At 34.6% G+C, this 14,238-nt stretch overlaps 1 protein-coding gene across 2 annotated transcripts in view; it reads right to left on the reverse strand.

The window, feature by feature from the left end:
• IFT74 (intraflagellar transport 74) overlaps window positions 1–14,238 on the reverse strand; it is an 81,535-nt gene that overhangs the window by 39,265 nt on the left and 28,032 nt on the right. For both annotated transcript variants that reach the window (XR_008661468.1, XM_055302613.1), the window contains exons 9-12: window positions 12,005–12,143; window positions 10,440–10,502; window positions 6,396–6,539; window positions 4,681–4,721 (exon numbers count right to left, since the gene is read on the reverse strand). Coding sequence is in view for 1 of the 2 variants with exons in the window: in XM_055302613.1 (XP_055158588.1) it covers window positions 4,681–4,721; window positions 6,396–6,539; window positions 10,440–10,502; window positions 12,005–12,143 (387 nt within the window). In the remaining variant the exon portion in view is untranslated. The remainder of the gene's footprint in view (window positions 1–4,680; window positions 4,722–6,395; window positions 6,540–10,439; window positions 10,503–12,004; window positions 12,144–14,238) is intronic.

A 14,238-nucleotide genomic window follows, 5' to 3' on the forward strand; every position in this document is an offset into this window, starting at 1 on the left:
GAGAGATCACAACCAACATCAAAGAAATATAAACAATTATAAGAGCATAGGATGAGCAATTATATGCCTACAAGTTAGGCAATCTGGAAGAAATAAATGCATTCCAAGAAGCATATAAACTACCAAAACTGAAACAGGAAGAAATAGAAAACCTGAACATATCCATAACCAGCAAAGAAACTGAAGCAGTAATCAAAAATCTCCCAACAGGGACACCTAGGTGACTCAGTAGTTGAGCATTTGCCTTTGGCTCAGGTCATGATCCCAGAGTCCTGAGATGGAGTCCTGAATTAGGCTCCCCGCAGGGAGCCTGCTTCTCCTGCTGCCTCTGTCTCTGTCTCTCTGTCTCTCATGAATGAATAAATAAAATCTTAAAAAAAAAAAAAATCTCCCAACAAGAGTCAAGGGCTGGATGGCCTTCCAGCAGAATTCTACCAAACATTTTAAGAAGAATTAATGCTTATTCTTTTGAAGCTGTTTCAAAGAATAGAAATAGAAGGAAAACTTCCAAATTCATTCTATGAGGCCAGCATTATCTTGATCCCAAAACCAAAGATCCCACCAAAAATGAGAATTACAGACCAACATCCCTAATGAACATGGATGCAAAAATTCTCACCAAGATACTAGCTAATAGGAGCCAACAGTACATTAAAAGGATTATTTATCATGACCAAGTAGAATTTATTCCTCGGCTGCATGGGCAGTTCACAACATTCTCTAATCAACTCATGTGATACACCACATTAATAAAAGGAAAAACAAAACCATACGATTCTCTCAATAGATGCAGAAAAAAGCATTTGACAGAACACAGCTCTCTGCAGTGTAAGGATAAAGGGAACATATCTCAATATCATAAAAGTCATGTATGAAAAACCCACAAATATCCTCAATGGGGGAAAACTGAGAGCTTTACCTCTAAGGTCACAAACATGACAGGGATGTCCGCTCTCACCTTTGCTGTTCAACACAGTACTGCTGGAAGCCTTAGCCTCAGCAATCAGACAGTCAAAAATAAAAAAATCAAGGATCTGAAGCAAAAAAAGAAGTCAAACTTTCACTCTTCACAGATGACATGATACTCTATGTACAAAACCTAAAAGACTCCAACTAAAAATTGTTAGAACTGATACAGGAATTCAGCAAAGTTGTAGGATAAAAAATCAATGCACAGAAGTCAGTTGCATTTCTATACCCTAACAATGAGCCAGAAGAAAGAGAAATCAAGGAATTGATCCCATTTACATTTGCATCAAAAACCGTAAGATACCTAGGAATAAATCTGACCAAAGACGTAAAGGATCTATACTCTAAAAACTATAAAACACTTATGAAAGAAATTGAGGAAGACACAAAGAAATTGAAAACCATTTCATGCTCATACATTGGAACAACAAATATTGTTAAAATGTATAGCTACCCAGAGCAATCAATATATTCACTGCAATCCTTATCAAAATACCACCAGCATTTTTCACAGAGCTGGAACAATCCTAAAATTTATATGGAACCAGAAAAGACCCTGAGTAGCCACAGAAATGTTGAAAAAGAAAACCAAAGCTGGAGGCATCAGAATTTTGGACTTCAAGCTGGTTACAAAGTTGTAATCGTTAAGAAAGTACAGTACTGGCACAAAAACAGACACAAGATCAGTAGAACAGAACCCAGAACCCAGAAATAGACCCTCAACTCTATGGTCAACTAATCTTCCATAAAGCAGGATAGATTATCCAATAGAAAAAAAGTCTCTTCATTAAATGGTATTGGGAAAATTGGACAGCCACATGCAGAAGAATGAAACTGACCACTTTCTTATACCATATACAAAAATAAATTCAAAATGGATCAAAGACCTAAATGTGAGAAAGGAACCCATCAAAATCTTAGAGGAGAACAGAAATAGCAAGCTCTGCGGCCTATGCTGTAGCAACTTCTTGCTAGACATGTCTCCAAATGCAAGGGAAACAAAAGCAAAAATGAACTACTGTGACTTCATCAAGACAAAAAGCTTTTACACAGCAAAAGAAAGAGTTGACAAAACTAAAAGACAACCCACAGAATGGGAGAAGATACTTGCAAATGTCTTATCAGATAAAAGGCTAGTACCCAAAATCTATAAAGAACTTATCAAACTCAAACACCCAGAAAACAAAAAAAAAAATCCAGTCAAGAAATGGGTAGAAAACATGAACAGTCATTTCTCTGAAGAAGACATACAAATGGCCAAAAGACACATGAAAATATGCTCAACTTCACTCATCATCAGGAAAATACATATCAAAATCACATATCACCTCACATCTGTCAGAATGGCTAAAATTAACAGCTCAGGAATCAACAGATGTTGGCGAGGATGTAGAGAAAGGGGAACCCTCTTACACTGTTGGTGGGAATGCAAACTGGTACAGCCACTCTGGAAAACAGTATGGAGGTTCCTCAAAAAGTTAAAAATAGAACTACCCTACGACCCAACAATTGAAGTACTAGGTATTTACCCAAAGGATACAAACATAGTGATCTGAAGGGACACCTCCACCCCAATGTTTATAGCAGCAATGCCCATAAAAGTGAAACTATGGAAAGAGCCCAGATGTCCATTGACAGATGAATGGACATGGATGGACACACACACACACACACACACACACACACACACACACACACACTGGAATATTACTAGCCCATCAAAAAGAATGGAATCTTGCCATTTGCAATGACATAGATGGAACTAGAGGGTATTATACAAAGTGAAATATGTCAGAGAGAAAAACAGCATACAATTTCCATTAAATGTAAATTTAAGAAACAAAACAGGGGAAGGGAAGGAAAAATAAGATGAAAACAGAGAGGGAAACAAACTGTAAGAGACTCTTAACTATAGGAAACAAACTGAGAGTTGCTAGAGGGGAGGTGGGTTGTGGGGTAGGATAACTCGGTGATAGGCATTAAAGAGGGCACTTGATGTAATGAGCACTGGGTATATGCCACTGATGAATCACTAAATTCTATCTCTGAAACTAATAATATGCTATATGTTAATTAAATTGAATTTAAATAAAACAATTTTTTAAATAAAAAAAATTTTAAATAGTTTTTAAAAAATGGGCAAAGGATATGAATAGTCATTTCTCTAAAGAAAATATAGATATGGTCAATAAGCATAGGAAAAAAGGCTCAACACCAGTCACTAGGGAAATGCAAATCCAAACCGTAATATATCACTTCACACCCATTAGGATGACTCTAATCTAAAAAGACAGGGTATCCCTGGGTGGTTCAGCAGTTTAGAGCCTGCCTTCAACCGAGGGCCTGATCCTGGAGACCCGGGATCGAGTCCCATGTTGGGCTCCCTGCATGGAGCCTGCTTCTCTCACTGCCTGTGTCTCTGCCCCTCTCATTCTCTCTCTCTCTCTCTCTCTCTCTCATAAAAAAAATCTTTAAAAAATAAAAAAAAAATAAAAAGACAGGTAATAAGTATTGGTGAGGATATGGAGAAACTGGAATATCATACAAGGCTGGTGCAAATGTGAAATGAGTGCAGGTGCTTGGAAAATAGTCTACCAGGTCCTCAAAGAGTTATATATAGAATCAGCAATTTTACTCCTTGGTATATACCTAAGAGAAGTGAAAGCATATGTTCACATAAAACTCACACATCAATGTTCATACCACCATTATCCATCATAGGCAAAATGGAAACAATCCAAATGCCATCAATTCATAAATAGCTAATTGTGGCATAACCACACAATGGATTATTATTTGGCAAAAAAAGGGAAATTAAATACTGATGCATACTACAACACATATGAACCTTGAAAATATTATGCTGAGTGAAAGAATCCAGCCACAAAAGACCACATATTGTATGATTCTATGTATATAAAATGTCCAGGATGGGCCAATTTACAAGGACATAGAGTACAGTGGTTACCTAGAGCTAGGAGTGGTGGATGAGGGGGGCGAGGAAAGGGATATTGGGTTTTACTGGGGAGATTAAAATGTTCTAAAAGTTACTGAGATGATAGTTGCACAACTCTGAATACACTAAAAACAATTCTGAGTTGTACACTTTAAATATACGAATTGTATGGTATGCATTATATCTTAATAAAGCTATTTTTAAAAAATAAGAGCACGTGGATGGCTTAGTCAGTTAAACTTCTGGCTCTTTGATTTCAGCTCGGGTCATAATTTCAGGGTCATGAGATCAAGCTCCACATGGGCCTCTGCACTGGATATAGAGCCTGCTTAAGATTCTCTCTCACCCTATGCCCTCCCTCTCACTCAGCAGAAGCTCTCTCTCAAAAATAATAATGTAATAATAATAATACTATGCAATGGCTCTTAACATTAAAAAGGGATGCCTGGAATGGCTTAGTGGTTGAGCATCTGCCTTCAGCTCAGGGCGTGATCCCAGAGTCCCACAGGGAGCCTGCTTCTCCCTCTGCCTCTCTCATGAATGAATAAAACCTTAAGACAAAAAACAAAAAACAAAAAACCCCCAAAAACTAAACATTAAAAGAAATATTTAAAGTTATAAATAAGATTGAAAGCTGAATCAATAATATGCCATAGGAAGAAAATAACTATAACAATATGTACCTATTGTATATTTAGAATGTAATTTAAAAGAAGTGAAATGGATGTAATATGTCCTATTATAAATGTACTTACTGTCGCTCCATGCTGGCTATTTCCTGATTATCTTCTTTAACCTATAAAGGCATAAAAAGAAAATAGTACTTAAAGAATTACTCATTGTTAGGGTACCCTAAACACAATTTCCTTCTAAGGTATGCTGTATCAAAATGTCAAATGTAGTCTCTTTCTTGAAACCTAGTTCTTAAAACTCAACCTTTCAAGTTAAAAAACATATCATTAAGGAACTATTCACTGATTTTTTTTTCCTTTTTTCCTCAAAGGAAGGGTGATGACTTATACAGCTATACCTATCCACATGGCACCATGAGGTTAACATATCTTCAGGCCTAGATCAGTTTACATAAATATCCAGAATTTCCAAGATTTCTAAGACTGTTATCCCTCACCCCAACTCACACACATAAGGCAGAGGGTGCCAGATTTAGTAATTGCCATTACAACTGAATTTCAGATAAACAATGAGCAACTTTTAGGGCATGTATATACCATGCCCTAATACACCATGCATACACATATACACACACACATATACACACACACTACTCTAAACAATTATTCATTGCCTTCTGAAATTAAAACTTAACTAGTTGTTTTGTATTTTATCTGGCAATCCTATCTCAAGACCACACTTTCTCTCCCCTGCCTCCAACGATCTCTTTCCAAGGAAGTTCAGAGATTCTAGATTATAATACCTTTCTGGAATGACTCTAATACTTAAATAGCTCCCCCAAGTTGATCCCTAAGGTTCTTCCAAACCATTTGGGTTCAACCTAAGATCACAAAGGAGTCTCATTTGTAGGTTCCTGATGGGTGCTATTCCCAAATATATATATGCATTTATCCTAAGGGCCCTTTAGTTAAGAGGTCTCATTATAAACAGGCTAATTATAACAGTGCTAAAATAAAGCTAACCTTGGGTAGTAATAAATGTACTGAATACATGTGACACAATCAGGTGACATACTGTGATTTCACAGGACATTTTAGTTCCATTCACTTTCATGGAGACATGGATGATAATAACCACAAAAACTTATTAACCTTGGAATACTTCATTTTTTAAATATGAAGCCCCAAACACATAATGGAACAGATCTTCAATAAGATCATCAAACTGGGGGTACCTGGGTGGCCAAAATTGAAACAGGAAGAAATAGAAAACCTGAACATATCCACAACCAACAAAGAAACTGAAACAGTAACCAAAAATCTCCCAACAGGGATGCCTAGGTAGCTCAGTGGTTGAGCATCTGCCTTTGGCTCAGGACGTGATCCCAGGGTCCTGGGATTGAGTCTCACATCAGGGAGACTGCTTTTCCCTCTGTCTATCTCTCTGCCTATGTCTCTGCCTTTCTTTATATATCTCTCATGAATAAATAAATAAATAAATAAATAGTCTAAAAAAAAATAAGTGACCAATAAAGAGGGCTTTCAGTGTCCTTACATGGATCCAAAACATGAAAAAAAAATGGCCAAAATGTGCACAAAGACCATATAAAATTATGACTTAAATCAAGAAACAGTTTATATGAGAAAAGACTTTCACCTAGATTTTCTTTGTCAAATAGTTCATCTTAATTTAGATGAAACTCACTTTTCACTGTTTTTTAAGACAATAAACGTACTGGATTTCTGTTCAATTCATATGCCTTAAATCAAATAAATCAATACATTTACCGTATCTTGATAGAGTAAAATAAGTATTTTTGTTTTTTGTTTTTTTCTACCTGCTTAAGTAATCTCTCTCTCTCTTCCATTGGAGATCCCATGCTTTTGTCTTCAGCAATCATTTGGTCTCGATGGGACTCCAACTCATAAAGTTTCTCATGCAGCAATACAGCCTCCTGTTTTACTTGGGAGTGTGCTATTTCCTGAAGGGCACAAAAAGAAGAAAAATTTAATTAGGATTTTATCAAAACCTATTCTCAACTAGGTTTCAGTTTATAAGAATAAGGACAAATTTAAACCATCAGCATCCTTAAATAGAGGTATCAATATCTACAGTACTCAATAATGCTCCAAAGCACATTTGTAAATTAGAAGAATAAAAATAAACCCCTTTTCCTTCATAAGTTATTTTCAGTCTAAGATTCATGAGAAGATGGGAGTTTATCTTATCTTCTAAATATAAGACCTGAACAAGGATAAGGCAACTCTACCAGTGGGAAGATAATAAAGAAAATGTCACAATGTATGTACAACTTTAATCACAATATTAAAGTCCAAATAACTGATCTCTAGAGGGAATATATTCTCATATATATATATATATATATATATATATGAAATACACACATATATGTGTGTGTGTATATATATATAGAGAGAGAGAGAAAGAGAGAAAGAGTCATATACATACTCTACTACAATGTTATTGGTTGAATTGTGTCACCCAAAAAGATACGTTGAAGTCCTGGTAATCTCCAGTACCTGTGAATATTATATAACTTGGAAATGGGGTCTTTGCTGATTTAGTCATATTAAGACGAGGTCATTAGGGTAGACCTTAATCAATCCAGTATGACTGATGTCTTTAGAAGACATGCAGAGACATAGAAGAAGAGTGTCATGCAATGACACAGGGAGAAAATGGGGTGATGCACCTAAAATAAAGGAATGAATACCCAGGACCGACAGGCACCACCAGAAGCTGGAAAGAGGCCAGGAAGGAGTCTAAAAGTCTCAGCAGAAGCATGGCTCTGCTGACACCCTGATTTTAGACTTCTAGGCTCTAGAAAATTTGTTGTTTTAAGCCACACAGTTAGTGTTATCTTATTATAGCAGTACTAGGAAATTAATACACATAAGCAGAATAGTTATTGTGTATTCACCACTGTTCTACTGTTTACGAAGAGAAAATGAAGGCTGTGGTAACTTTATGAGATAACTAAAAAAGCTAGGGTTGTTCATAGTGTAGAGGAGGGAAAAAATGGCATTTGAAGCTGTTCTTTATTGATCATTCGTTCTGTGTGAGGCACTGTATTCTGTGTTCTCTATACACTATCTCTAATAGTCAAGGCAACTGTAATCAGATAGTTATCACCTCTGTTTTACAGATGAAGAAACTAAGGATCTGAGATCTAAATAATTTTCTAAGTTAACAAAAATAAAAGCTAATGATGATATCTGAAACTAGGTCCACAGTATGAACAAGGCCAAATTTTTAAGAGGCAAGACCTCCTCTTTTTTGAAAGCCAAAGAGAAGGAATCTTAAAAGGAAAAAGTGAATTAGACAAAGTCTGAAAGCCTATTTAAAAAACACAATATAGGAGCACCTGACAGCCTCAGTTGGTGGAGAGTGGGTCTCTTGATGTTAGGGATTGTAGGTTTGAGCCCCATGTTGACTGTAGAGATTACTTAAAAATAAAACCTTTAAAAAAAAAGAAAGCATCGTATATATAGCTCAATAATGGATTAGCTTCAAGTCAAAAAGTGTGATAATAAAATATAGACAGAAGAAATGCAGATATTTTGGGGTATCCCTTTTCATAATTATCTCCCCTTTCCTTTTGCTTAATCATCCTAACTAGCTGGTCGACATTTGACATGTTTTCTTGAAGAACAAGTCCAAAAAAAAAATAAGGAATCTGGCAAAAGTTAAATAGAATTAATGACATATATTCTTTACATATATATATGTGTGTATATATATACACACACACACACACACACATATATATACACAATATATATTATATATGATAAAATATATATTTTATTTATTTAAGAGATTATATATTTTATTTATTTAAGAGAAAGAGAGCACGCGAGCAGAGGGAAGAGAAAAGGGAGAGGGACAAGCAGACTCCAAGGTGAGTGAAGAGCCCAATTTGGGGCTTAATCTCATAACTATGAGATCATGACCTGAGCCAAAATCAGGAGTCAGATGTTTAACCAACTGAACCACCTCGTCACCCCACAACTTATATATTCTTAGAGAATACTGTAAGTTTTTGTAAAATTTCATGTTATTTTAGGCACACATGTGTGTACTGATGCCAAAATGTGGTATCAATACAAACACTGAATCCAAGGATATAGTTTACACCTCTTCCCAAAGATACTAAATTTGCCAACTGAAGTAAGACCTGACATTCCTCACACACCCTAAATCAGATAATGAATTCTGTAGGCCAGCTGTGTTAATACTAAATTGGTCCTTATTCTTCAAAGCATATTTCTATTACCAGAGAGATCCAAAAATATTAAAATTATATATACTCACATGTAAACAATAAGTATAGAAAGCCATCTTAATTTTTTTTAAGCAAACTACTCTTTCAAAAGCAAATTTCTAAAAGAATTCCAAAATACTCATGCTTATTTCTTTTGCAAGAGAGATGACAGCAATCCTGTCAATCTACAATTGTTACTAATCCTATCATCATGATACCTACCTGAATCCATAGGAAATCAGGAAAAGCAGGTAAGGTTTGAGGTATAGACAGTATACTGAAGTGTAAAGGACGTGAAAAGGTAGTTCACAGAAAAAGAAATACATTGGCCAACAAATATATAAAGAAATACTTAATTTCATTCATAAATAACTGAAAATTAAAACAAGATAGAAATGTTTACCTATCAAACTAGCAAAAATGGAAAAAGTGAATAATGCTTGCTATTAATGAGTGGACAGGATAACAGGCCCTCCCTTAAACTGAGTCTAGAAGTAGAAAATGGAACCACCTTTTTGGAAGGCAATTTGACAACTTTACATTTTAGAAGTGTGTATTTATCTTTTGACCCACTGCAAAAAATTCATCTGAAGACCTACTCATTTAACTTTGCATAAAATGCATGTTTTCACTGCAGCATTGTTTATAATCCCAAAAAACTATAAACAACCTACTCATCTACAAGGCTGTACTATAGTCATGCAATGTAACACAATGCAGTAATTTAAAATAATGAGGGAGATCTCTGAGAGCTTATGTGAATAAATATTCAAAAGAGAATGTTAGGTGCAAACAAAACCATGCTGCAGACAGTACATTATATGGGCATTCCATTTGAAGTTTTCCCAATAAAACCAAGATAAGGGGATCCTTGGGTGGCTCAGCGGTTTGGCGCCTGCCTTTGGCCCAGGGCGTGATCCTGGAGTCCCGGAATCGAGTTCCATGTCGGGCTCCTGGCATGGAGCGTGCTTCTCCCTCTGCCTGTGTCTCTGCTTCTCTCTCTCTCTCTCTCTCTCTCTCTCTATCATGAATAATTAAATAAAATCTTTAAAAAAAATTAAAAACCAAGATAAGACCATAAAATTGTTATAAAGACTAAATAATGCTGTTAATCTATGTAAAGAGCTCAAAAAGCACAGAGTAAGCACTCAAAAAATACAAAGTAGTTCTCTCTGGAAAGAGGGAAACAAAATAGGCATTTTCACTTTTCATCTTATTTAATTTTTTAACATAAACACCTTTTTTAAATTAAACTGCTTTAAATAAACAACATGTAAGCATTTACACCTTTAAAATGATGAACTGATCTCTTTCCTTCACTCGTTTTTAATTTCTTGTGCATGTCTTTAAATAACCATTAGATTTTGCATGTCTTAGCATGGCAGAGTGATTTTGCATACAGTAGGTACTCAATAACTGAAACTAATTTCTTACCAAAGTAGGATATTTGTGGTGCTGAATGGGAAAAAAATTATACCTCTCTTAGAAAATTACTAAATAAATATATACTTGAATGAGTTCCATTAATATATGTAATATGTAGCTGAATTATCTTTTGTAGCTAATAGAAGAACCCTTATTTGATTTTACACTTACAGCTTCCAAGCTCTCTTTTTTCATGTTCAGTGAATCTAATTGTTGTTGAAGTGTGTCTAACTCCTAAAAAAGGGAAAAAAGCAAATAGATATACAAGTTATATTTAAAATGTGTCTGTTTCTCAACATTTCAGATATAGATATGACAAAGTAAACTTTATAAACATATTCAACTCATATCTTGCTACTGATTAAAATTTAACATTATTCTATTTTTGATCATTTCATAATGTATAAAAATACTGAATCACTATAATGTACACCTGAAACTAATAAAATATTGCATATTAATTACATTTCAATTAAAAAAATAAGTTTGTGTTACTCGATCATAGGTTGAAACGTACCCATTCACAATCCTAAATTTTGAGTTTATAATTTGCCTGTTCTACTGCAAGCTTTTCCTAATTTCATCCAAAACAAAATTAAGTTTTTCAGTTTTTGAAAAAAAAAAAAAACACCCAAAACACATTATTTCTATTTTTGCCAATTTAACTATTCCTAAAAACTTTGCCAAGATCTACCTTGAAAAATACTTTGAGCTTGTCAAAGGTAGCCAGATCTTTTCACAGTGAATCATCTCAATCAGAGAAGGACAAACATTATCAATCGGAGAAGCACAGTGAATCATCACTGTGTTTTGAAAATATTAAATATCAGCAACTTTCAAATTCATAATGTTCTTGTTTAAAGTTATGATTTTTATTTTTTATTTTTTAAACCATGTTTCCACATCCTTTGCCTAATTTCTTTTAGGGCCAAGACATACAGTAATTTATGTGGCTCACTCCTCAGGAGAAGATTTTTTAATCTGATTACTTATTATTCAAAAACAGCTGTGCAAGATTAGCTACATTTTGATGGTATTTTGGCATTTCTATTACACTCTTTCTTCAGTGTTTTGTTCTAGTTTATAAATCTTGACTAAAATAAAAAGTTAAATTGTCCATGAAGTAGTATCTGAGAAACCAAAACCACATTCACTTTTGGCATTTGTGCGGACTCATTCTCTATTAACTGTTTGGTTAAGGGACATCTGGGTATGTAAGGCCACTAACTTGCAAATCCGAGTCAGCACCATGACTGTATGTTGGGAGAATTCTCAATAACCCCTCAGCAGATTCCCAGATTGCTTATTTAAACACCATGATTAGGAGGCAAGAGATGTTCAAATCAAGGACCCAGAGGTAAACGATGTGCTGCTTATTAGGCAGGAAAGAAAGTAAGCATCCCTATTGCTTTAGTATATGAGGTTCTTTATTATTTCCATCAACAGTTCATTTAAAATAAAGTGTTTTCATGTATCTTTATGACATGCAAAAGTGAAAGATGCATAGGAATGAATAATACAGTAAGATTAGGTCATTATGCAGCATAAAAAAAAGAAGTTTTCTAGATCAGTGCTTCTTAAATTTAAATGTTCATCCTTAAAATTATCTGGGGACTTTAAGATTCTAATCAGTAAGTAGGTCCAGTCAAGTTCTCAGGGATGCCAATGCTGCTCATCTTTAGATCATATAGTATTAAGACTTCTAAATGCTTGGACCAAGTAGTGATTAGTATTACCTGTAACAATTTCTCATTTGTGGTTTTCATTTCTATATACTTGACTTGTTTTTCAGGAGACATGTTTTTGATAATGCCATCTGCTGCTTGCTTTTCCTGTTCAACTTCTTCTTCTACACTTCTAATTTGTTTTTCCTTCCTGAAATCAAAAGTATCCAATATTCCTCTTACTACATTGAGGGGAAAAACATCAATACATTTTACTTAGGGTAAAATCATTCAACATAGTTTGTAATCCTTATAGATGTACAAAAAATTCTATTTGGAGAACTAGTGGTAGGTTGCCAGAGGGGAGAGGGTGAGAGATGGGCAAAAATGAAGGGTCCTTATAACTAGTACAGGCTTCAAATTATGGAATGAATAAGTCACAGGGATGAAAAGTACAGCATGGTAATAGCCAGTGGTATTGTGATAGTGCTGTATGATGATAACTTGTGGTGAGCATTGACTAACATATAGAACTGTTGAATCACTATGTTGTACACCTCAAACTTAACATTACGTGTCAACTATACTTCAATTAAAAATTAAGAAAACAGGAGAATCCCTTATACTTCTGAAAAAAAAAGTTGCCCTCATCAGCAGACTTATTTCACATCTTTCTCTTTTCAATCCCCAAATCCTTCTATTTCCTTATTGTTCATTTTCCTTTACTTTCTTTTTCTTTTTTTTTAAAGATTTTATTTATTCATGAGACACACACACACACACACACGCAGAGAGAGAGAGAGAGAGAGAGAGAGAGAGAGAGAGAGAGAGAGGCAGAGATACAGGCAGAGGGAGAAGCAGGCTCCATGTAGGGAACCTGATGTGGGACTCGATCTCAGGACTCCAGGATCACGCCCTGGGCTGAAGGCAGGTGCTAAACTGCTGAGTCACTCAGGGATCCCCTTCCTTTACTTTCTTGCCAAAAAAAAAAAAAAAAAAAAAGAAAAGAAAAGATTATCACAGAAAATCCTTAAAGCATTGTATACTTGAAGATGTATTTACACTTTGTCATACCTTCAAGACAAGTAAGACAATTAAATTTTAGAATAGTGGTTTTAAAACATCTTTTATCTACAGAATTTTGACCAAATGAAATCTTGCATGGTAGTTCGTCATATAAATGATATAAAGTAACACAACTCTGACTGATCTCTGAGTAGGGAAACCTACAGTGCAATTTGATTAAAAAAAATCATAACTTTAATATATTTTTCCTACCTACTACTTTAATTAAAATTGGTATTCCAAAAGCTATATATTTAGTGTTACAAAATAGTAAATTAATTTCCCAAAAAATGTAACAGAGACATCACAGGCATAATCACATAAAAGTAGGAATCAATTACAAACAAAAACCATGTTTATCATATAATCACAAGAAATACCAATGACGTGCCATCTACTACCTAAGCAAGGTCAATTATCAATAGGGCAGAGAAAAAATCTGAAAAAAATAGAAAGATGCTAGTTATCATATAAATACTTCAAGATTTACTTATAAAGACTACTTGAAGATAAATGTTTAGTCTCAGTATCAAAATTTCTATTTTGAGTTACAAAATAGGAGTAATATTCTACTATTTATTCTTTCACATGTAGTTACCAACTTCTACAATTTTTACATTCTCTAAGCCCTACAGATCCACCTATTTCCCACACAATTTTTACATACTCATATCCCACTGCCAGAATAAAGAATCTAAACTCAGAAATTTTCCTACAAACATCTCATAATAATCCAATAAAGGATGAACAAATCAACCTGGAATTTCTATTTATTTTTGTCTCACTATTGGACAAGGAGTGATAGCTTCACTTTGAACTTCAATTACTATAGTATAACAAATGTGTTTGCTGCTGAATTTATATGGGTTTATGGGCTCATAGTACTTTCAAGCAAAAAAGGTAATCAATTTCAATCTCTTTGCTTCACAGATTAAGGATACTAATGATCATGGGAGTTAATCTAGAACTAACTCATTCTGCACTCCATGATTATTCACTATCAACAATGAATCTTAATCATGTTTTGGCCGATATATCTGTCTACTATACTTACATGGGAACTAGTGTTATACAGAATTCCATTTTACAGAGGGGAAGCTGCAGCACAAGGAAGGTGATTCGTTTTTTGAAGGCCACCTATGGCCAGAGTCAGGTCTTTTGATGCTTTGAGCACTTTGCTCCTGTTATAACTTGGCAGTAAAACCACCAATGACAGTGTCATAAAAATGAGTAAACAACAA

Source organism: Nyctereutes procyonoides, unplaced genomic scaffold, assembly GCF_905146905.1.
Source record: "Nyctereutes procyonoides isolate TBG_1078 unplaced genomic scaffold, NYPRO_anot_genome, whole genome shotgun sequence".
NCBI classification, from domain to species: domain Eukaryota; kingdom Metazoa; phylum Chordata; class Mammalia; order Carnivora; family Canidae; genus Nyctereutes; species Nyctereutes procyonoides.